Below are 23,344 nucleotides of genomic sequence, written 5' to 3' on the forward strand. Positions count from 1 at the left end.
GTGCAGCTGCAGCGGGGTCCTGTGGGTCTGGGAAGGAAGGAGCGTGATCCAGCCAGGGTTGAGGGCACAGCAGGTATTCGGTACAGAAACATGATCCACAAGGAATACAGTACTTAAATGACCATTTTGCTTTTGGGGCTACATAGAAACATAGTTTTTGAGATGAAAAATTACATTTTAAAGAGAAAATTATTTGCAGTTCAAAAACAAGTGAGTAGGAGTATGTAGTCTGCATATAAATATTGGTAAATGCATTTTTATGTTGTTATATGTACTAAAATATTAAGAATAATTATTAAGAGTAATTCCAAAAGTGGAATTATCTATCTTGTATTCTCATTTATGTGAATCGTACAACTGAGAATGACTTGTCTCCTATTGAGCTCTCAAGCCAGTGAAAGACCGGCGTCTTTCATTCTGCTCTCCAGCAGCACAGAGCTGCTTGGAGCTGCCGTTCACACCTGCTCTCGTGCCGCCTTTCTGCCCCGCTCCCTCTGTCCTGAGTGTCCCGTCTCTGAGTGCCCATATTAACGTGGGCGCAGCTCCATCATTGTACAGAATACACTGTTATCGATTTTACCTCTGTTTATTTCTGATTATTTTTGCCTCAGTAGATTGTGTGGTCAAGATTATCTCATGTTTGTCTTGGTCACTTTAGCACCCTGCCTGCAGCCCAGTAGGTGCTAAATTAGAGGTCATTGGTTTTTTCCAGTGTTATAAAAACTTTAAAAATTAATAGTATGTAAAAACTTGGGAGGTTTATATGAAAATATGGATAAGTAGTTTCTTCCTCCAAATTATTGAATCTTGTAATACTGGACAGACCTTGCTTCCAGTGGGAGCCAAGTGGGTGTCCCCTTTGGGGCCTGCACTCTGGTTTGCCATAGGTCCCATCACTTCCTTGGCATAAGTAGGCATAGATCATAACACTCGCACTAAATAAACATTTACGTGGTGCATGGACATGGTCAGTTCTGCGCATTTCTCCCTCAGCGCTCATGCAGTCCTCTCTGTGCTGGTGACTCAGACGTGCTCCAGCCAGTCCCTGAGCTCTTCTGACACATCTGCTGGCATCTCAGACTCGACATAGCCGAACCTGAAATCTGGCTTCCTCCTTCCAGTGCCACTGTTCTCCTTCACTGGCATCAGCGGTCTCTTGGTTGTGGGAGCCAGAAAACAAGGTGTCATCCTCGATTCGTTTCTCTCCTTCCCCAACCTCCAGTCCATCACACGGTATCTCTTGTCACCTCTATCTCCAAAATACATTCTGCATCGGAGCGTTTCTCACCATCTCCATTTCCAGGAACCCAGTCTGAGCTGTGGCCGTAGCCTCAGTCTGGTCTCTGCTCTCATACTTGTCTCCCTAGAACTCATTCGGTACTCAGCAGAGTAATTTTTGTGAAGTGAAAATTTAATCATAGCTCTTATTTAAAATTCACTTTCCATTGCTACCAGAATAAAACTAGACTCTTGAACATGACCTTGTTTTCTGCCATTCTCCTTGTTGTTGAGTACATTACAGTCCAGGACCTTTATACTTGCTGTCACCCCCATGTGGAGGACTCTCCTAGTAACAAAACCAGCTCCTCTGTCAGCTGTCCCCTCAGATGTGGCTTCAGAGAGGCCTTCCCTGGCCATCTGGGTTCAAGCAGCACCTCTATCACACTGCCGTTTTATTTTCTTCATAGCAGCGACAACCTGGAATTACCTTATTAAATAAGTATGCTTATGTCCGTTCTCTACTATGAAGTAATTTTTTTGACAACAATTTAAGACCTTTATTGACAGGTGCTTATAGTTGACTAAGTAATTCTTTCGCTGACCAGTACTTTGACTTACCTGTCCCCTGCCCCATAGGTCATTGCCCTCAGACCTAGAATAGTTCGATATAGTAGGACGCTGGCAAATAGTTGTTGAGTAACTGACCACAGCTGATGTCAGTTAACTATTAATCAGCTGTGTCATCTTGGTTAAATCATAAGTCATTTAACCTTTGGGACTTTGTTTTCTCATGTTCAAAATGAGAGTTATACTAAATTAAAGGACACTAAATTTTTTTCCTGCCTTGTACACTAATTTGTTCCATTAATAGTGAGTTGAGAATATTGTGACATTTAAAATCACACATGCTTTCCACAAACACTTCTTATGAACTTATGCTAAGTGCTGCTAATAAAAAGGTAAATGAGAAAAAGTCTCTGTCCTCAGGGAGAAAATCAATATCCCCAGTTAGAGTATCATGTGCACAGGTTTTTCTTTGCTCATTGCTCACTCTGAATTCCCTTTTGTGGCTGTGGCTGAAGAATGTAATCCATGATTTTTGGAACTCGTCTTATATGCTGACCTGATTTAGGGGGGAAATCTCAGAAGAAAGTTATGAGCCCTGATTATTCAAGAATTATTCAAAGAATCATTTGCTTTCTGCTGGCTTGTTTGTGATTAAATCTGATTAACTCAAATTTCTCAATTTAAAGAATAAACAATTAATACTTGATGATTCTAAGTTTAGAGTATCAGCCAGTCATCAAATAGTGATATCCTGAATTACTGTCACTTCTTCCTCTATCTTCTGTGGTATATTTAGTACTTTAATTAGAATAGCAAAAAATATTTTCCATTGTCCCCCAATTATTGCAGAATTTCCATTAGCTTTGAAAGAAAAGGCGAAGCAGGGAAAACCATCAACCCATTATTTTTTTTTTCATTTAAAAAAAATTTTCATTAGTTTCAAGTATACCATACATTGGTTAGACATCTATATAGTTAGTAAAATGATTCCCCCCAATCGCTCCCTCCCTCTCCTGACCCTCCACCTAGCCAGTGTATTAATGCTAACTGCATTCCCTAGGCTGTGCTCCCCATCCCCGTGACCATCTGTCAGCTACTAATTTGTATTTCTTTAACCCTTCACCCCATTCTCCCAGCTCCCCAAACCCTCCTCCCCTCTATCCACCACCAAATTGTCTACTATATTTGAGTCTGTTTCTGACTGGTTTGTTCTTTTTAATCCTTAAATTACGCATATAAGTGAAATCATACAGTGTTTATCTCTCTCTGACTTAAACACCTCCTAGGTTCATCACAGCAATATCTTTTTCCATTCTCTTCCTTTTCATATGTAGGGGTATTGCTTTTTTATCCTTTCAGACACTCTGTCATTTGGTTGGAGCACTTAATTCTGTAGTTGTTACCATTCTTTATTTCTGTTTTTGGTTGGTACATGTTTTTTCTTCTTAAAGAAGTCCCTCCAACATTTCCTATAATTCTGGCTTGGGTGGTGATAAATTCCTTTAGTTTATTTTTGCCTGGGAAGCTCTTTATCTGTCCTTCAACTCTAAATGATAGCTTTGCTGGATAAATTATTCTTGGTTGTATATCCTGGGTCTTCATGCTTTCGAATATTTTTTGCCTAGCCCTTCCATCCTGCAGTTTCTTTTGAGAAATCAGCTGCCAGTCGTATGGCTATTCCCTTAGATGTAATTTTTTTTCTCTTGCTGCTTTTAATATTCTTTGTATTTAACCTTTGGCATTTTAATTATGATGTGTCTTGGTGTTGGCCTCTTTGAATCCCTGATTTGGGGAATTTTCTGAGCTTCCTGGGGTTTTATGTCCATTTCTTTCACTAGTTTAGGGAAGTTTTCCATCATTATTTCTTCAGCTGTTCAACATCTTGATTTTCTTCTGTTAACGCCGATCAGACAAACATTTGGACCCTTAATAGGGTGCTCCTTAAATTATTTTTGTAGTCTTGGCCTCTTTTTTCTTGCCATTCTGTTTGCGTGTCCAGATTGGCTGCCCTGTCTTCTAGGGCATGTGATCCTTTTCTTTATTCACTGTTTATTCCTTTGTTTATTCCATTTAATATACGTCTCATCTCAGATATTGTGTTCTTCATTTCACACTGGGTTCTCTTTTATAATTTCTACTTCCATTTTTGTTTTTTTAACTCTTTGAAGTTCTCACTTGAATTTATCTACACTTTCCAAAAGTTCATTGAGCATCTTTATAACCAGTGTTTTGAGCTCTGCACCTGTTAGATTACTTGACTCCATTGCATCGGGATCTCTGTTCTGTTCTGTCATATGGTTTCTGCTTCTTTGTTTTCCCATTTGGCTGACTATCTGTGTCTATTTCTATGTACTAAGCAAAGCTCCTAAGTCTCCCTTAGTGTGTGTTTGTGAAGTGGGTGTCCAGTGGCACAGTCCTGAGAGGGGTTCAGCTGCAGGCCAAATTTAGCCCAAGCCTCTACCCCTTTGGGTCCACCTGTTAAGATTCAGCAATTACAGTTGCCTCAAAAGTCCACAGCAGAAACCTAGGTCACCTGCCTCCACCAGTATGAGTCTCAACAAGGAGCACCTGACTCGCTGAGGATACACCTGGATGTGGCTTGGGTGGGGCCGTGAGTTGGGGGAGGCGGGGTTTCAGGGAATCCTCTAGGCGGAGTGACCTCTGTTATCCAGTTTGATGACGTCACAACTACAGCGGCCCTGTGTTTGGTGCACTGGAGGGGGGAAGGCTCAACAGGGAACAGTGGATACCGCTGGCACTTTTGTACCGAGCAAGTCTCGCCTCAGCCCTCACTCCAGCAATGTCTCCCTGTAAGTCCCTGGTGCCCCCTGCGTGTAGCCAAAAGGGCACTGGTGCTCAGAGCAAGCAGGTCTATCACCGTGAAAATCTGCTCGCGGACGCGGCCCCTTTAGGAAGCTGCCGCTGCCGCAGCCTCTGTCTCACTCAGCCCCGTGTCCTCGCCCCGTCCTACCTTCTGTCATTGCAGAATACTTTCTTGGATTTCTCCATAGTTATATGGCTTGTTCATCTAGATCCCAGGCGATTTTTCCCTGCTGCTGCTGCTTGTTTCTGTCACAACTTTTAGTCGCCAGAGGGATGAACAGAGCCTCTGTCATCTACACCATTTTTTTCTCTCCCAACCCATTACTTATTAAATGCTTACTGTATGCCAGTGACAATGCTAAGCACTTTATGCAAACATCATTTAATTCACATGACAGTTTTGAAGTAGGTACTACTGCCATTTTATGAGACAAAACTGAGTCTCAAAGTGAGATGACTCGTGCCCGAGACCACACAGTTAAGCACAAGGGTATGATCCAGGCTGTTTTTCCAAAAGCTGTGTTCTTAATTACTATACATCTCCGAAATCATACTTATTAAACTAATTGTTCCTAAAGCATCGTGACGTCAGCAATAGATTAGGTAAAGGATATGTAATGATACTGTCTTTTTAGTTGGAGGAATACGCATTTCAGAGTGACTTAGACTTAAAACCTTTTCAAAGCTCCAAAATCATTACTTGGAACCCTATGACCCTATTTTAACTTGATTTAAATGGTTCTCTGTAGAAATGTACTGAATAGGAAGTTCTCCTTTCTATTCGAGTTTTCTAACTTTTCTCCTGAATCTGGCTGCATCAGCAGAGGGACCTTTCATCTGCTTCTATGACCTGGATATGTTCAGGTAATTGTGGCTGAGAAGCCAAAATGTATGAAAGTATAATAGTCCTTTTATTATAGCTTGAAAATCACCAAATATTTGTTCTTTGTAGTTTTAAAAAGTTTGTGTTCTGACAAACCATTTTGTTTTTTTTTCCCAGACCATTGTCTTGAGTTTACTTATGAGGTCAATTGGAAATAAGAATACCATTTTATTGGGTCTGGGATTTCAAATATTACAGCTGGCATGGTACGGCTTCGGTTCAGAACCTTGGTAGGTATAATCACCTTAATTTTCTCAAAATTTTTGTTTGCCTCTGTATTTTTCACTGAGATATAATTGACAGTTTTTGTATTTGCTTCTCAACTAAGGCTTGACTTCAGTCTGTCTCTTATTATGCTTTTTTTTTTTCCCAAAATGTATATAATACAAATCTCGTGCTTGCGTAATTGTATATTTTAGAATGGCTTGAGGATAGGTGACATTTTTATAGCAAAGTGACAGGTTGGGTTTTTGAATGAGATTGAGATGTTGCATCTCTAATGAGCATTTAATATCTAGATCAGTGTCATTAGGGGAAAAAAAAAAATCCCATAGTAACAAGGCCCTGAAAATGTTACTTACCATTTTTGTTTTTTTGGTTAGAAAGAAAAAGTTGTGTAACCCCAGTAATTATTACTGATGGCAAACCAGAAGCATCTGAGCAAAATCCAATTTTGGTCCCAGCTTCATGCTGAGAAAACATTGGCTTCCTGCAGGGAGGTAATGGGAATGCAGATGGTGAATCAGGCTCCCACAGCCACCGTGTCCTCAGTTATTACAGGACTGAACTCCAGTTTGTACTGTTTCATACAACTGAACACATCATTGCTGTTTGGACTTGGGTGTTTTGATGGACATTTTATTTTCTAGTCTAGCTTTTGCAAGAGGTGCTCACAGTTTATCTAAAACACTGCTTTATACATCAAACCAGGAGTACCCAAAGTTTTGCTGAAATCAGTGATATCTTCACACTGAATCAGTCTGGGAACCTTGCCAAGTTACTGGCTTCACACGTTTAGAAGCATTTAATGATTTTTCTTTATTTGTACTATACGTCATTCTCCACATACCCCTCCCTCAGCAGTGCCCCCCCACCTCCCCCCCAAAAATCATGCAGGTCCTTTTACAGTTTGGAACATGATATCCCAGTTCCATGTTAAAACCCCACACCGCTCCTGTGAGTAAGTGGTGGTTTTTCTGTTTTTGAGGAGTACACATGGTTAGACTTAAGTAACTGGACGTGGGGAGGCGAGGCAAGAGAAAGGACTTACCTGAGATTTAGTGAGAAAACCTAGATATGGTTATTAACCAGCGTTGCCCCAACACAGGCAGAACACAGGAGAACACGAGTAATTTGTTTTGCTGGCTTCGGTTACAGGATGATGTGGGCTGCGGGGGCCGTGGCGGCCATGTCCAGCATTACCTTTCCAGCCGTCAGTGCGCTCGTTTCCCGAACAGCCGATGCTGATCAACAAGGTGAGTTGCTAGGAATCAGTGGTAACTATTCCAAGCGCAGAATAGTCTGTGTTCTGTCTCTCCTTAGGAGGGTGCATAGCCTTGTTCTCACTTTGAATCTGGCCACCTTATATTCACTAACCATTTATTTGTTTGCTATGATGTGTGAGACACCTGGGGATACACTCATAACCCTTTAATTAAAAATCTTACGAGTTCAGTTCCCTAAGGACAGGGCAAACGTACTTTCATTGTCTTATGCTTTGTGGTGGGAACATTTAATTCTTGAAATGCTTAATAATTCTCTGAAAAGGATATCGAGTCCTGAGAAAAAAGGTGTTACAAAAGAGTGACAGTGGCCACTTGGTTGATAAATGCAGGAAAGCAAGTTGCATTTTAATTTTGAGAGATGATCTCAGAGATAACATCAAACTATATAAAAAGAATATTTATAACTAAATGGGTACTTAAATAGCTGCTTGGGGACAGTTTTTAACAGCTGTGCTTGTGAACTTTTAAAGGGAAATAAAGTGTTTTTGCTCACTTGTTTCTACATTAGACCTACGTATGGGTATATGTGAGCATACATTCGCATCAGATAGGTTACTACACTACTATGTAGAGCTGATGGCCTCTAAGTAATTTTTAATGCCATCAGAGTAAGTTGTTAGTGTCTGATAAAAGCTTTGGTTTTAGATTATTTGTAATGGTTCTAGGGTAGGAAAAAAACACTGGTGGACTAAGTGATAATTTATTTGAACAATTTAGGTGTCGTTCAAGGAATGATAACAGGAATTCGAGGACTGTGCAATGGTCTGGGACCAGCTCTTTATGGATTCATTTTCTACATATTCCACGTGGAACTGAAAGAACTGCCAATGACAGGAACAGACTTGGGAACAAACACGAGCCCACAGCACCACTTTGAACAGGTAATTCTTCATTCACGTGATAAAAATACATTTGGCTGGATTGAAAGATGATAAATGGTTTTTATGAAAGCTATTATGTGACATTCTTATTTTAGATTGATGAAAAACACTTAAAAACCAAAGACTTAGGGACTGTGTTCTTTTATATACACCTCTTTGTGAAATTGGCTGCTTGCTTTTACACTCCCTAGGTAACAACTATTTGTACTAGTCTTTCATCGGAGACTTCTGTGATGTTAGAGTTCCCTGATTAAGGCTGCCTTTGGTATGAGGAGTCGGTCAGATGCTGTGAACATCTTTGTTTGCTTGTTTGCTGTACTCCCTCATTACAACTGAAAATATTAACGGCAAACATCATTTTAGCCAATACCAGCTGCTCATCATTTTCCTTGCTTAGTTAGCAGAATTTAACACTAACTTTTAAAGTAGTTTTAAATAAAAAAGAATGTGGTCTATACACAGGTAAAATTGGCAGTGCAAGGTTTTGCTAAGAATGAAATTTGGGGCTAAAACAAAGGTCTGTTTGATTCTTCCTATGGTCACAGCATTCTGTTTTCCACACTTTCAGTCACTAGAGTGTGTAACTTTTTAAACAAAGGAAAATGGTTATTGTTTCTGCTTCTGTGGTTAATAATGTATGTAACTTGATTTTACTTTTGAGATTTTCCTGTCTTGTTTTCCTCTAGAACTAATAAATTAAGTGAAGGCTCATAGAATGTGTTCTGATTTTGTGCTGCAATAAATGACAATATATTTTTGCATAGGCTTTTTTTTTTTAAAAAATCTTTTGGCTGTTTCTTAGGTCACTTGTTATTTTGAGGCTACGATAGTCTCCCTTTCCTCCTGAAAAGGGAATGCTTTTTCTAACTATGGCTTTAATGACAAGAGAGAGTTGTCATTGGCTTATAATTCATAGAAACTAGTTATTACTAAAAGATAAGCAGTCTCCTCTTATGAGTAAAGATGTTTGTGCATTAAAGTCCTAATTATGTTTTTTGTCCCTAGAATTCCATCATCCCTGGTCCCCCATTTCTCTTTGGAGCCTGTTCAGTACTGCTGGCTCTGCTTGTTGCCTTGTTTATTCCGGAACATACCAATTTAAGCTTACGGTCCAGCAGCTGGAGAAAGCACTGTGGCAGTCACAGCCATCCTCACAGTACACAAGCGCCAGGAGAGGCCAAAGAACCTTTACTCCAGGACACAAACGTGTAACGACCGAAATCAGGAAGACTTTCTATCAGCGCCCAGGTCTTAGTTTTCACCTGTAGTTCTGGATGTACATTCCATTTCCATCTACAATGTACTTTAAGATTGTCTTAAGAAATGTATCTGCATGAACTCCGTGGGAACTAAAAAGAACTGAACCGGACGTTTTCCAAAGATGTTACAATTTCTTTTGAAAAGAAACCTTTTTTGTTTATTAGCACAATTTCTTGCCACTAAGCTGTTTGTTTTAGTATACATCCTTTAATTAAAAACTATATATGTAACTTCTTAGATACTAGCACTGTCTCTGCTACCATTTCCTTCAGGTGTTGAGCTTTAACTATTTATGCTGACTCACAGTGAGGCAGAGTAGGTTGTGGACCTGTTTTAACATTGTAAAACCCTGAGTCAGATTTTATTATTGTAAAAACTTGGGTCAAATAATTCAAAGCCTTAATGCAGATGCACTAAAGTAAAGAAATGGTAAATGAATTGTTTGCATTAAAAAAAAAAAAACTCAAGAAAATTGTACTAAATCTGAATCATGTTTCAAGCTTATTTGTAGTAATTTTATTTTAAACATTATTCACTATTGTTTTTTTTAAATAAGAAAATATCAGTCATGTAGAATTTCGGTTGGGGTGTTTAGAGCCTGTAAATCTAAATGTTGGCTCGAATTTGTTCCCCAGCTACTTACACCACTATTCTTTTAATGTTTGCATAATCATAAGAACCTCAACACTTGAATACATAACCTAAAAATTATATAGTAAAGCTGGTAGCCTTGAAAATGTCAATGTGATATCTATTATGTAGATAAATATATATAGTGGCCTTTCAGGACTGTCACAGTAACACTTTATTTACAGAGCTAATGTTTGTCCTAAATTTTCAGGACCCTAGAAGAGAGCTTTATACAATTACTGATGTGAATTTCTCTAAAAGTGTATATTTTTGTGTCCAGTTATATTATTTAAAAAAGTGTTACTTTGTAAAAATTGTACATAAAGTATTGTATAGTTTACACTGTTTTCATCTTGTGTGTGGTTATTGCTTAATGCTTTTTAAAGTTGGAACATTCACAATGGTTAAATAAGGTCTTAAAAGAAATGTAAATATTGTTAATAAAATTAAATATTTTAATGATTTTTTTTTAAAGAAAGTCTTGATCTGTGATTCCCTATAGAGCCTGTTTTGGCTTTGTTACCATAATCATTTTTACAGTAACAAATCAAAGCTTTATACCTTCTCTCTTTGAATCCATTTCTTTTCTTTCACAATAAAATACTCATGTAGGAAGATAGATGAAAACTTAGTCCATAAATTAATGAAGTAATTTCCTAAGCAGAGATTTTGTAGATCAATCCTATTTGTTTTTATATACTTTTTACATATCGCAGTCTCAAAATATATTTACTAACCAAGCTCAATTTACAGAAATACATTAAATGTAACATTTTGATTATTAACACATGTACAATTTACACTGCAAAACAATTTCAAATAAAACTTAAAGAGGTAGAGCAAAAACTTAGCACACAAAAGTGTGTATATACATCTGATAAAAAAGTCTAGTAAGTTAACAGCAAAGTGATCACTATCCTATCTTTTGGAAATTCTAATTTCCATGTGTGGATATGGAAGAGGAGATCTATATTTAAAAAAATAAAGAGCTACCTGTGTGTCATGTACCCCATCCAAACCTTGTCCATAAAGTTTTATATATATATATATATAAAACATTTGTAAGAAAGCAAATTATCACCAAGAAGCTGCTTTCCAGATTATTAAGTGCTTTCAAGTTATTGTAACCAAGTATTCTTACCAATATCTAAATGAGAAAAGAACTATACATAAAAAGTCACTGCCTGATAATGGTTACTAAATTTTTTAGGTTCCCTAGTTTAAGACAGCTTGAACTGCAGGCACAGTTTCAAAGTATCAATATCATGGCTTCGTTAAAAAAATTAGCAAAGATTCTTTTGTCTTACCATAGAACTGTTGGTATGTCATTAATATCTTGAAATGTCTCCTCATCTATAAAATATGGTCCTTGGAAATTTTTTAAAGATCACATGAACATTAGCCATCTTTGCAAATAAAAACTGATGTAGATGTTTCTTAAGAGAATGCTACTCTACTGAATGGTTGTTAGCAAGAAAAAATGGGGCCCTATGATTCTGGGTAAATTTTTAAAAACCACTTAACTTTTCCCAAAGGACAATTCTTGAAACTTACAGGGAAGAGAAGAAAGTTTTAACTTCTAAGTTATTCATTTTGCCTACTTTATTAAGCAAACATTAAAATAAACCCATTTTGAAATAAAAAAGCACATACAATGAATATTCATGATGCTCTTATAGTAAAGCTTTTGTATAGTGCTAATTTTTAAAACAAAGTCCCACTAATACAAATTTAACTGCATTAAAAAAAAATAGAACTCCAAATGAAAGAAAAAATAGATGATTATCGACTTCCAAGGAAGCAATAAAATCCTGTAAACTCTGTGGCTCCAATGACTAAAGCAGTTTATACCTAATCTGGCCATGTAAATACACTAAGTTATCTTTATAATAAATTTATCAAAATTAATAGACATTCAATATATAATTTAAAGGTTTCAAGGAAAATACTTGTTACGAAGAACTGAAGGTAATTTTTCCCTTTTAAAATATCGATAATCTAGATATCTTAGATAATGGTCTTTCCTTCATAATTCTTAGGTGGCAAATTTAAAACTTATTTTGCCAATGAAAATAAAAATGTTAATTATTAGCATTCTTTGGTTCCCCATTACATCTGAACAGGTTTTAATTTACCCAGATAGTCAATATGATTAGAATGTCCCTTATAAAGATCAACTCTTTCCTTAGAACTTGTGAGAATTTCTAAGGATTACTTTAAGAAAATTCATTCTATTATTCTATAAAACACCATATTCAAACTAAAGAATGTCATTTACTCAGAATCTTCACCAGTTCCCAAGTACAAATTTGCTGCTCTAAACTGCCTGCCATAAATCACAGCAGTACTTAAAAGATCCAAGCAATCTAATATAGTTGCTCAAGTAAACTCTGAAACTTGCTTGTTTAGGATTTCATCTATGCTGTTGATATATTTCTAAACCACCTGAAATTCTAAAATGTCAATAAGAAGTAAAAGATGACGCCAGCCTAGGATTAACTGTTGGGTAACTGTCCCGGGAAATACGCTGAAGATGTGGAAGGCAGCGCCGCTGGCTTTGAGGGTGCCTGTAACGCTCCCAACGGGCCACCTTTCTGATGGTCTGCAAATGAAGATACAAAAACTGTATTTGCTTCAGTCTTTATATACACACTTATTGAAACCACAGTGAACTATCTATTTCAGAAATGTCTTCCCACCTGGGTTACTGAAGAGATTTTGGCTGAGTCCACGTAAAGGAATGCTATCTTCCCTTTTCTTCAGATATTTGGATTCCAGCCCTAAATTTTCACCACTTTAAAAGAAAATAGTAATTATTTTCTATTTTTTTAAAAACAAAGTCTTATTTTCTCTACAGTAGTTAATTTTATGTTTTTCTAATCTATATACATGCTATCCATAAGATATATTCCAGTTTTGTTCAAGACAAATCATTCTTCACTGCTTTCTTAAGCAAATAATTTATACATAAGCCAAAGTCCCCTTTTCCACAGCAAAGAGTAAATTATGAGTAAAACTAAAAATTCTAAGAGCTGAGATAAAAAATGTGGGGGAAATGAACATTCCATGAATACTATAAAATTTTAAAACAGCACAAAAGTGATGCAAGATGGAAAAAAAATACACGTGCATACCTTGAGAATATCAATATTATTTCCTATCTCCTAATTTAAATGAATGATTTCTTTTTCCTTTGATCAAAAGCTCTTCAAATTTTTGGAGTGCTTCAAAGTTATTAATATTAATACACATGTAACAATAAATTCTGGTCAGATGAACATAAACAAGAAATTTGAAAAAATAAGTATGTGTAGTATTTTTCCCCTTTCTACCACTATACTCCTTTCCAAATCTATTCAGTGTTAACAATTTCTCTAGTAGTATACTTACAAGAAATTAAAACTTCTTGCAAAACAATGACATTATAACCTTAAAATTAAATGGTCTTTTCCTAATTTTCAAAAAAGAATTAAGTAGGTGAATTGGTATTTTTTTCAATTTTAATGTTTTAACATTTGATACCCACTGCCACTTTTTACTAGCAGACAAAGAACAAAGCAGTTCTAAACAGAAAAAACTCAAAAAATACCTAAAATTCCTAATTTTATGGACACGATTGTTTGATTTTGTACTGTAAATATATTTTCCACAAGTAAAATTGCTTTTAGTGTGTATGATGTAATTAATATATAAACGTTATGGTGTTCTACCATTAATATAAATTCTAGATGATCTGCCTCTTGTACAAGTGTGAGATTAAATATAACAAATATATACATTTCAGGACCTCAAATCAGATTACTTTACACCAGAAGCAGTAATTTAGGAAAAATGGAGAGCTTAGGCCAGATGAAGCCAGATAGAAAAACAAGAACATATGACTAGTAAAAATTAAAAATATTTCTATCTACTTGCCCAAGAATATTTGAAAGGGGATCTTCTGTTATGTAGAAAAATCTTTTTTAAAAAATAAAACTTTACTATATGTCCAACTGTATCCTACAGTTTAAAAAAATATGAAAAACCTTTCTTACAACTAAAAGTGACTCACTTAAATCCAGGGACCATCAACTTACAATGTCACAAATAAATACGGCAGCATCAGAGCTTTCAAGTAATGATAAAAATTCTTTAAGATGACCTTCAAAATTGCAAACATTAAATTTTATGTCAACAAGTACTTACTTTTCCTTATCAGTTGAGCGAGGCATACTAACAGTTGTTCCTGACTGAACATCTCCTGGTGATGTATTTGGTTTTGTAAACTGCAAGTTAAACTGAACCTGTGAAGAGAGAAAACATCTCACGTAACTGAACAGTGAGAACTGAGATAGTTCCATTTGAAAATAGGTGGTTAAATTTTTTTCCTGATAAATCTAGACCATAGAAGTACAGGTTCAAATTACAGTTTAGAACACAAACACATTTTATTGAGATTTAATTTTAAAAAATCTTATTTTTCCTTGCCAAAAAAGTTCCTGTCATACAAGCAAAATGAAAAGCACAAAATTATTCCCTTAATGATTATTCTGAAACAAGTGTTACAGTGCTTAAAAGGAACCAAGTTTTTCAATGAGGCATTTATCTCATGCATGCATTTTGAGAATTCTTCCCTTTTCAAGAACTTTCCAAGCTTATGCTACATTTACAGATTCTAAATGAGAATTTTGAATTCCTAAATGATCAAAAGTAATCCAATAATTTATGTAAAAGTCCAAAGCAAAACATCAGCATAGATGATGCAGCAGTGTATTTAAAGTAACCATGACGACGACTGAGTGGATTTCATACCAGAAACATGTAAACAGAACCTGTATTAAGAAATCGATAAACATAAAACCACCATACTAACAGATCAAAGAAAAATTATGACCCCCTGCATACGAAAAAAAAAAAAAGCCCAAGAAAACAAATATCTATTATTGGTAAAAACCCTAGTAAAATAGGAATAGACAGATACTAACATAATAGGATAAAATTGTAAATTAGAAACGTAAATGCTGCTGGACTTGGCTATCAAGTCTCAGCAGTCTAAAGATAACAGTTCTCTCTATATCAGTCTACACATTTAACATAACATTAAACACAAATAGGATTTTTTAAAAGATGCTAATATTCTTTATAAAAAAACATGCAAGAGGAAAATTATGAGTATCAGATATTAATAGAAAATATAGCTTCCAGCCACCAAATATAAATAGAAAACTGGATGAAATACAAAAAAAAGTTCTCAAATACTGAACATAGTGTAGGACCATGCTCTCTGAAAAGAGTATTATCTCTACAATGAACCGAGCTTGCTGAGGCACTTCCTGATTGCAGGAAAACAGGGAGAAATAATTGCTAAATGGAGGCAATCAAGATCAGAGTTAGGGAAGCTGGGGTGGCTGGAGGTTACATAGCAGAGTGCTAAAAAGGCAGCTATGCAGGGAAAAAACTCTGGAAATCTGCACAGGGGCCTCCTTGAGGTTTTGCTGAGTACTAGGCACATGGATAGGATAAAACTCCAGAAGACTGGGCAGGACAGGGGAGTTTTAAGATGAACAATTTCCAAGGTTCGCAATCAGGGAGACAGATTACTGGAGTCCTCAGTAATCATCTCAGGAACTCAGTGGAGAGCCATGAAGGTCACAGCTTTGTAATAGGGCTGAACTCTCCCTAGAGAAACAGCTACTTCAGATGCACCATAATAAAGCTAAAGGAAAAACAAAAAAGCCCAAACAAAGCTCAAAGGAATTAAAGGTATCTACAAGTAACTTAAATACCTACCACTCTTTAAAGGAAGGAAACAAAATCCAGATAATCAACACGGCAAAACTGACAAAGTTCCACACACTATAAAAAATGACTAGAAATGATAATAAAATGGAAAAATGTAAGTCATACCAAGAAAAATCAGTCAATAGGGACAGATCCAAAAATGATAGAACAAGAACACAGATATTATAACAATTTATAGCCACAAACAAGAATTGAATAATGGAACTCAAAAGTATGACAAAAAACTCACTGGATAGAACAGCAAATTAAACACTGCAGAAGAAAAAGTTAGTGAACTTTAAAATCAAGTATTAGAATCCGTATAAAATAAAGTAAATAATAAATGTACAGTCTCAAAGGGACAATATCATGTGATTAAACCATGTGTAACTGGAGTATCAAAAGGAGATCACAGACGAAAAAAAAAAATGACAAAATGGCCAGTATTTTCTAAACTGATGAGCACACTATAAACACACTGAACGAAGGAGTTCAATAAAAACCTTAAGTGGATAATGACACACATATACCACACCAAAGTATATCATAAATAAGTTGTTGAAAAATTGATGATAAAGAGAAAATCTTAGAAGCACCCAGAGAAAAACGTCACCTTCTAGAGAGGAAAGATAAACATGACTCCTGACATCTTGCCAGAAACTATTCAATCCAGGAAACAATGGAACATCTTCAAAATGCTGAAAGGATAAAAGAAACTTGTAAACCTAGAAATTTACATGCAGAGAAAATGAAATAAAAATAAAAACATTACAAGACAAAAGCAGAAAGAATTGCCCTCAGACATGCACTATAAGAAATCTTACGTTATCTAGGGGGAAAAAAATGATACTAGACAAACACACAGATCTATACGAAAGAGAAAGAAAAGTTTTTTGTTTAGTTTCTTTAAAAGACACTTAATTGTTTAAAGCAAAAAAAAAAAACAAAAGACAGTGGAGTTTATAACAAAAGTGAATGTAAAATTTTGACAATAGTAGGACAGGAATGAGGAAATGGAATTATATTATTGTAAGGTTCTTATATTACAAAAAATAGTATATTACTTGTAGACTATAATATAAAAATGTATATTATAAACTAGAGCAAACAAAAAAATTAAAAGCCAAGAGTAGAGATAAAATGGAATGCAAAATAAAATGAACAATTAATTGGAAAGAAGGTAGGAGAAAAGTATAAAGGAGATGACAGATGGGATATAGGGAAAAGAGAAAGATAAACCTTATCGATACATATATTAAATTTTAAATTATTAAGACAATGTCAGAATGGATAAAAATGTGAGTCAATTATAGGACATCTAAAAGAAATCCTATTTAAATAAAGACACACAGATTGGCAAAAATACAAGGGTAGAAAATATTTCAAGTAAATACTAATCACAAGAAAGCCAGAGTACAATACTAATATTAAAGTAGATTCTTCTTTCTGCTCTGAGAAATGAAAAAGGGAACCCCTAAAGGTCAAAGAGAGTGAGGAAAATCTTCTTTCCAAGTTCTCTCTTGCCCCAGATAATTCTATGGAAGGAGAGATAACAAGTGTGATGGTGACAGCAGCAGTGGACAGACACCTAAAACTTTGAAGGAAGGGAATCACACCCTCTAACCAGAGGCACTGTGGTCTCAAGTGCTTGGAGCAACTCCTCATTACTTTTTTTCTTTTTTGTCCTAATGCCTGGCATCATTTAAAGGTACAGTTGCAGGAACAGCATGGCAGAGCAGAACTAAGACCCATGCTTTCTAGCCAGAGGACCAAGAAGAACCCTGGAGATTCAGAAAATATGGGGAAAATCACACAGGAAACTCAAAAAAGAGATCTCATAAAATTGTGTATGAACTCCTGGACTCGTTTTCAAGCTTGACATGCATGATCTGACTTATCAGCACACCAAAGCCTTTCAAAACTAAAATACGGGGAAAACCACTGCCCAAGTCACAAGACAGCCACTAGATGGCACACACTCAGAAGTGTCCAAATAGCAAGGAGACATCTTTAAAGACAACACAGCAATCACAGCCTTCAAAAGGCAAGTTGGACTTGAATTGACTGACTGCTAAAACAAACAAAAATTTTTCATTCTCTTTAGGATTTAAACAAGACCTAGAGTTTCATAATATTCAATATTGGATCTAAGACATGATCCAAAATCACTCAACAAAGATTCAGGACAATCTAAGTAACTCACAAGGGTAAAGACAAGCAACAGGTGTGTCAGCTCTAAGATGACAAAAATACTGGAATTATGAGAAAAACACTTAAAAGCATCTATAACCACGATCTAGGTAGTAAAATACTCTTGAAATGTGAATAGTCTCACTAAAAAAAAATAGATGTTAAAAAAATTTTAAAACAAAAAAATTCAATGAATGGGCTAAATAGCAAAATGGAGATGATGGAAGAGTAAACTTGAATACCGATCAACAGAAATGATCAAGTCTGAAAAACAAAAAAGAATGGGAGAACAGATCTTCATGGACTTATGGAAAAACAGCCAAAGGTCTAACTAAGTTCCATGTCTTCCGAGTCCCACAAAGACAAGAGTGGTATAGAAAAAAAATATTTGAAGAAATAATGGCTGAACACTTTCAAAATTTGGCAAAAGATATCAATTTAGACTCAAGAAGTTTAGTGAATTCCCAAAAGGAAAAAGTCAAAAAAATCCAGACCCAGACACATCGTAAAACCGCTGAAAACTAAACAAAAAATTTTGAAAGCAGAGAATAAGAACCCATTATACATAGTTGAACAACAATTTAAATTTATTGCAGATTAATATCAGAATTTATGGAAGTCTGAAGGAAAGAGAACATTTTTAAAGTGCTTAAGTAAAAAAACTATAAATACAGAATTCTATATCCAAAGAAAATATCATTCAGGAATGAAGGTGAAAGATAGATGTTCCCAAATGAAGTGGAAAAAGAAACTTCTTTGCCAGAAGACCTCCTGGCAAATGCTAAAGAATGTTCTGTCATTCAGGGAAATGGTATCAGAAGGAAATATGGACACCATGAATGGAAAATAGTGGATAAACACAACGGACTATGCTTCTCCACTCAAGTACTTAAAATATGTATGACAGCAAAAATTATAGCACTGATTTTTTTTTTCTGGTAAAAACCATATTTTCCCTATAACTGACCACTTAATTCACACCATTTCCTCTTGGCTGCTACTTTGGTAAAAATTAGGCCCCTACCTCTCAAGAACTTTGCATCTGAACAAGCAGAGACAGAGCCAGTGTGAACACAAGCCCCAAACTGGGGCTTTTGGCATAACAAGAACAGCAAAAGCCAGCCTTTCTCTTCATTTAGGTAGGGATTCTACGTCAGAGGTCCAAAGTTCCACTTCCCAAAAAGAAAATGTAGAGCTCAATGTAAAATGTGTCAAACTAAATGTATCAGAAGGAAGTATACTGCCTCCTCATATACTCAAGGTCAGGATGGTTTTGGAGAAAAAATTATGTGTTATCTGGCCTCTTATACTAAGAACGGCCCCACTCCGGCAATTTTAAAGGAGTTTTCATTTCCCAAAACAGGTATAAAATCTACTAAAAGGAAGATAATGAATCAGAATAAATCAGCTCACTTACAAGAGACCACTCAAAGATAATAATTTTTGGTTGCTGAAAATATTCACATTATTTCAAAGTGGGAAGATTAGGGGTAATCTGAGAATTTAAAAGTGGCAGCTACACTCACTGATAGATTTATGTGGAATACACATACACACATTTTTTTTCAATGTATACGTCAAGGGGCCAAGACCCTGATCATCTAAATAAGATATTTGGTACATTACAGTGCACAGAACAACAGAAGGAAAGACACTTTCTTAGAGAGTGACAGAAAGTCATTTTGCAAAAGGTTCATATAACTCTGAGGTAGAAAGCCTGGAGCCCAGGGCCATGTGCCACCCCTTAGCTTGACCCCTCCTCTTCTTTGGCTGCGTTGGCCTCAGTGGGAGCTTTCTCCTCTAAAAATTTTGCCAGCTTCTTCTCCTCCTGGTCTTGGGGACAGAGGTCCGGGTACTTCGGCATGCATTCTCGCAGCCAGGAACTGGTCTACAAAGTCTGATCCTTTAGCATCCTCTGTGCTTTAGTGAAAGCAAGCAAAGGCCGACTTGAGCTGTTCCCCACAGGGGCCACTGCCCTTTCCCCAAAGGAAGGGCAGTTCCAGTTAATGTCTTCATCTGTCAGAATCAATCCATGGTCCTCGTATGGATCGTTGGGGTCGTCAGCCACCAGCTCTGCACTGCTTGGAGTTTCATGGTCTTCTCTGGTCACAAATATGACACGATCCTCTTCCTGCCAGCAAGAGTCCATGACTGCAGCCCAACGCTCAGACTCAGCAGTAGCCATGGTGGCAGCAGTGGTGTCTTCACCTAATGATGTTTCTAATGTATGCAAATGTAATACATATGAAATAACAAAACATAAAGGGGTGAAAGGTAAAAGAATTATATGATGGTAAAGTATTTCTATTCCATTTGAAGTGGTAAAACATTAATTCTACACACACTGTGAAAAGTGAAATATGTGTGTATTTATGGAACAACCACTAAAAATCATTATATAGAGTAAAAAAATCAGAAAAATTAAAATGAAACACTAAAAAATGTTCGCATAATCCAAAAGAAGTCAGAAAGGAGGAAACAAAGAAAAAGCAGAGGGCACAAGCAAGATGTGCTCTTTACATGAAAACTATTTTAAATATGATATATACAGGTGCAAAGTAAAACAGGTGAAAAAGATATTCCATGAAAACACTACTCAAAAGAAAGTCTGAGTAGCTATGGTCATATCAGACAAAGTGGACTTCAGAGCAGGGAAAAATACCAAAAATAAAAAAAGAAGTTACATAACAAAGAAAGGGCTAATTAACTAAGAAGGCATAAAAGTTCTAAAGATGTATGCACCTAATAAAAGAGCTTCAAAATACATGAAGCAAAAACTGATAAACTAGAAAAATAGAAATGGAAACATCCATAATAACTGGAGATATCAACACTCCTCTCTGAGTAATTGATAAAATAAGTACACAAGAGAGTAAACGAGGATATAAAGAACTAAACAAAATCAACCAACTGGATGTAACTAAGATTTAGATCAGTAAGGCTTATTCCAAGAATGCAAGGCTGATATAATATCTGAAAATCAACACAATCCAACTGTTAACTAATGAAAAAAAAGCTACACGAGCGTATCAGTTAATGGAGAAAAAGCTCTTGACAAATTCAACATATATTCATGATAAAAGCTCTCATTAAACTGGGAATAAAAGAAAAATCCTTTGATTTGAAAAAAACGGCATCTAGGGAAAAAAACTACAGCTAACATATTTAATAGTGAAAGACTGAATGCTGTGCCCTCAAGGTCAGGAAGAAGGCCAGAATGAGTGCTTTCACATTTATTCAAATTGTGCTAGAGGTTCTAGCCATAAGGCAAGAAAAATAAATAAAAAGCAACCAGATTGAAAAGGAAGAAGTAAAGTTATCATTAGTTTCAAATGACATGATTATCTATGTGGAAAATCCAACAAAATCTAAAAAAAGCCACTAATGAGTTCAGCAAAGTTTCAGGATTGTACAAGTATAAAAATCAATTACGTTTATGTACAGCATCAATGAATATTCTGAGAAAGTAATTAATAGAACAATTACATTCACAATAGCATCAAAGAATACTTAGGAATAATTTAATAAAAGAAATGTAAGACATACATTGAAAACTGCAAAACATTGAGAGGAATCACATACCTAAAAAGAGATATTTAACATTCATGGATTGAAAGACAAAATATTGCCTAAGTGGCATTTCTTCTAAAATTGACCTATAAATTCAATGAACTCTTATCAAAATTCAAGTAGATTATTTTGTAGAAATTGACAAGCTGATCTAAATATTTATATGGAAATAACAAAGGATCTAAAATAATTAAATAATTTTGAAAAAGAGCATAGTTGGTGGATTCACATTACCCAATTTCAAAATATAATGTCACAGTAATCAGGACAGTGTGTTACTGGCACAAAGAAAGTTAGTTAATCAGTGAAATAGAACTGAGAGTCCAGAAATAAATTCTTAGATTTATGGTCAAATGATTTTCAATAAAGGTACCTAGACAATTCAACAGGGAAAGACAGTCTTTTTAACAAATGGTACTAAGATAATCAGAGAGCCACATGCAAAAAAACAAAATGAAGAACTTAAGACCTTTACCTCACATCACACATAAAAATTAACCCACAAAGGATCATAAATCTTATTTTCAACCTGTAGTTGAAAAAAGAGTTCTTACATATGACTCCAAAAGCATGGTTCACAAAGAAAATAAACTGATAAACTGGACTCTTAATAAATTAAAAACTTTTGTGCTTCAGAAGAGAAAATGAAGAGAAGCCACAGACTGGGAGAAATATTTGCAAATCGTGTATCTAATAAAGGACTTTTAACCAGAATGAAGAACCCTTATAACTCAATAATAAGACAAACAACCTAGTTCAAAAATGGGCAAAAGATTCAAAAAGATATGTCATCACGCAGATATACTGATGTAAACACAAGAAAAGATGCTGAACTACCTCATTTAAAAACAGACAAAAGATTAAAAAAGATATTTCACCAAAGTAGATACACTGATGTCAAATAAGCACATGAAAAGATATTCTCAACCTCATTAGCTTTTGGGGAAATGCAAGTTAAGATCACAGTTAAAGACTTCTATATACCTATCAGTATGGCTAAAATTAAACAACTGACCATACCAAGGGTTGATGAGGATATAAAAAAACTTGAACTCTCAGACTGCTGATAGTAAAGGGTTACTTTAAATATACTGCTGCATCATCTATGCTGATGTTTTGCTTTGGACTTTTACATAAATTATTGGATTACTTTTGATCATTTAGGAATTCAAAATTCTTATTTAGACACTATATCCTCTTGTACATTTGGAAGCTTCCCATGCTCTTACATTACCTATTTTTTAAAATAGTTAATACAAAATAAACAAAAATTAATTTACAACTATCTGGTGAGTAAGGTGGTCAATCAAAGTGAATAATGCTACGTTTAGATAAAATTATGTCTGAATACATGCTGCGGGTTGAACACTATGAAGATAAATCAATCGTTTGATCTTAGTTGCTTTCTCATTGCAGAAAATCCCTCACATACTTTATGATGTCCATGATAAAATCAGATCATACGTGATTTTGAGAATTCATCCCACACAAAAGGAATCATAAATTCTAAATTGTTTAAGAGATTCTTTTAAACAAGTATTTTCTTTGACATCGCATAACATCTCCTTAGTTTGAAAGATACTACAGTTTACTATCATAATGATACTGTACCACAAAATGTAAGCACCAACAACAGGGACTTTTTCTTGTTTTCACTGCTGTAGCCCTTGCAACTAGAACAATGCCTGGCCGTGGCAGACATTCATTACATGTTTATTGACTGAATGAATGAATCCTGATTATTATTGTCTTTAAAAATAAAGGAAAAAAAACTTATTGTCTCTTTTGCTTTAAAATTATCAAGTGTTTGTTCTTTCTATTCATCGGCATAGCACAATCTTTTTAAATACTCTATGTCCTCTTTTAGCATGATTTTGTTTCTTGCTTAATCCAACGTGTTCTTACATTGTCACAGTTAAGCATCTATTTGAATGTACTAAATCTTGACAGTAACATTTTAAGATATCAAGTATATCACAGATTTGATGCTGTGAAATAATTTTTTCTACTGCAACTAAAAAGAGCTTTCATGTTTAATCACCATAGCTGTTAGC

The 23,344-nt window shown here is 35.4% G+C and overlaps 2 protein-coding genes and 1 pseudogene across 6 annotated transcripts in view; 1 reads left to right on the top strand and 2 right to left on the bottom strand.

Annotated features, from left to right (window-relative positions):
• Positions 1-10,232, top strand: part of MFSD14A (major facilitator superfamily domain containing 14A) — a 30,090-nt gene extending 19,858 nt beyond the window's left edge. The window contains exons 10-13 of the mRNA XM_025052290.1: positions 5,612-5,724; positions 6,872-6,969; positions 7,717-7,880; positions 8,886-10,232. Of these exons, the coding sequence (XP_024908058.1) occupies positions 5,612-5,724; positions 6,872-6,969; positions 7,717-7,880; positions 8,886-9,092 (582 nt within the window). The 3' untranslated portion in view covers positions 9,093-10,232. The remainder of the gene's footprint in view (positions 1-5,611; positions 5,725-6,871; positions 6,970-7,716; positions 7,881-8,885) is intronic.
• Positions 10,203-23,344, bottom strand: part of SASS6 (SAS-6 centriolar assembly protein) — a 36,467-nt gene continuing 23,325 nt past the window's right edge. For 2 of the 5 annotated variants that reach the window (XM_006919559.3, XM_025052294.1), the window contains 3 exons: positions 13,956-14,053; positions 12,470-12,564; positions 10,203-12,372 (listed from right to left, as the gene is read on the bottom strand). In XM_006919559.3, coding sequence (XP_006919621.2) covers positions 12,266-12,372; positions 12,470-12,564; positions 13,956-14,053 — 300 coding nt within the window. In that variant the 3' untranslated portion in view covers positions 10,203-12,265. Of the gene's footprint in view, positions 12,394-12,469; positions 12,565-13,955; positions 14,054-18,284; positions 19,941-23,344 lie in introns of those variants that run through there. The other 3 variants (XM_025052295.1, XM_025052293.1, XM_025052296.1) reach the window with 2 other exon arrangements.
• LOC107196231 lies at positions 18,285-19,920 on the bottom strand (annotated as a pseudogene).

Source organism: Pteropus alecto, unplaced genomic scaffold (genome assembly GCF_000325575.1).
Source record: "Pteropus alecto unplaced genomic scaffold, ASM32557v1 scaffold106, whole genome shotgun sequence".
In the NCBI taxonomy this organism is placed as follows: domain Eukaryota; kingdom Metazoa; phylum Chordata; class Mammalia; order Chiroptera; family Pteropodidae; genus Pteropus; species Pteropus alecto.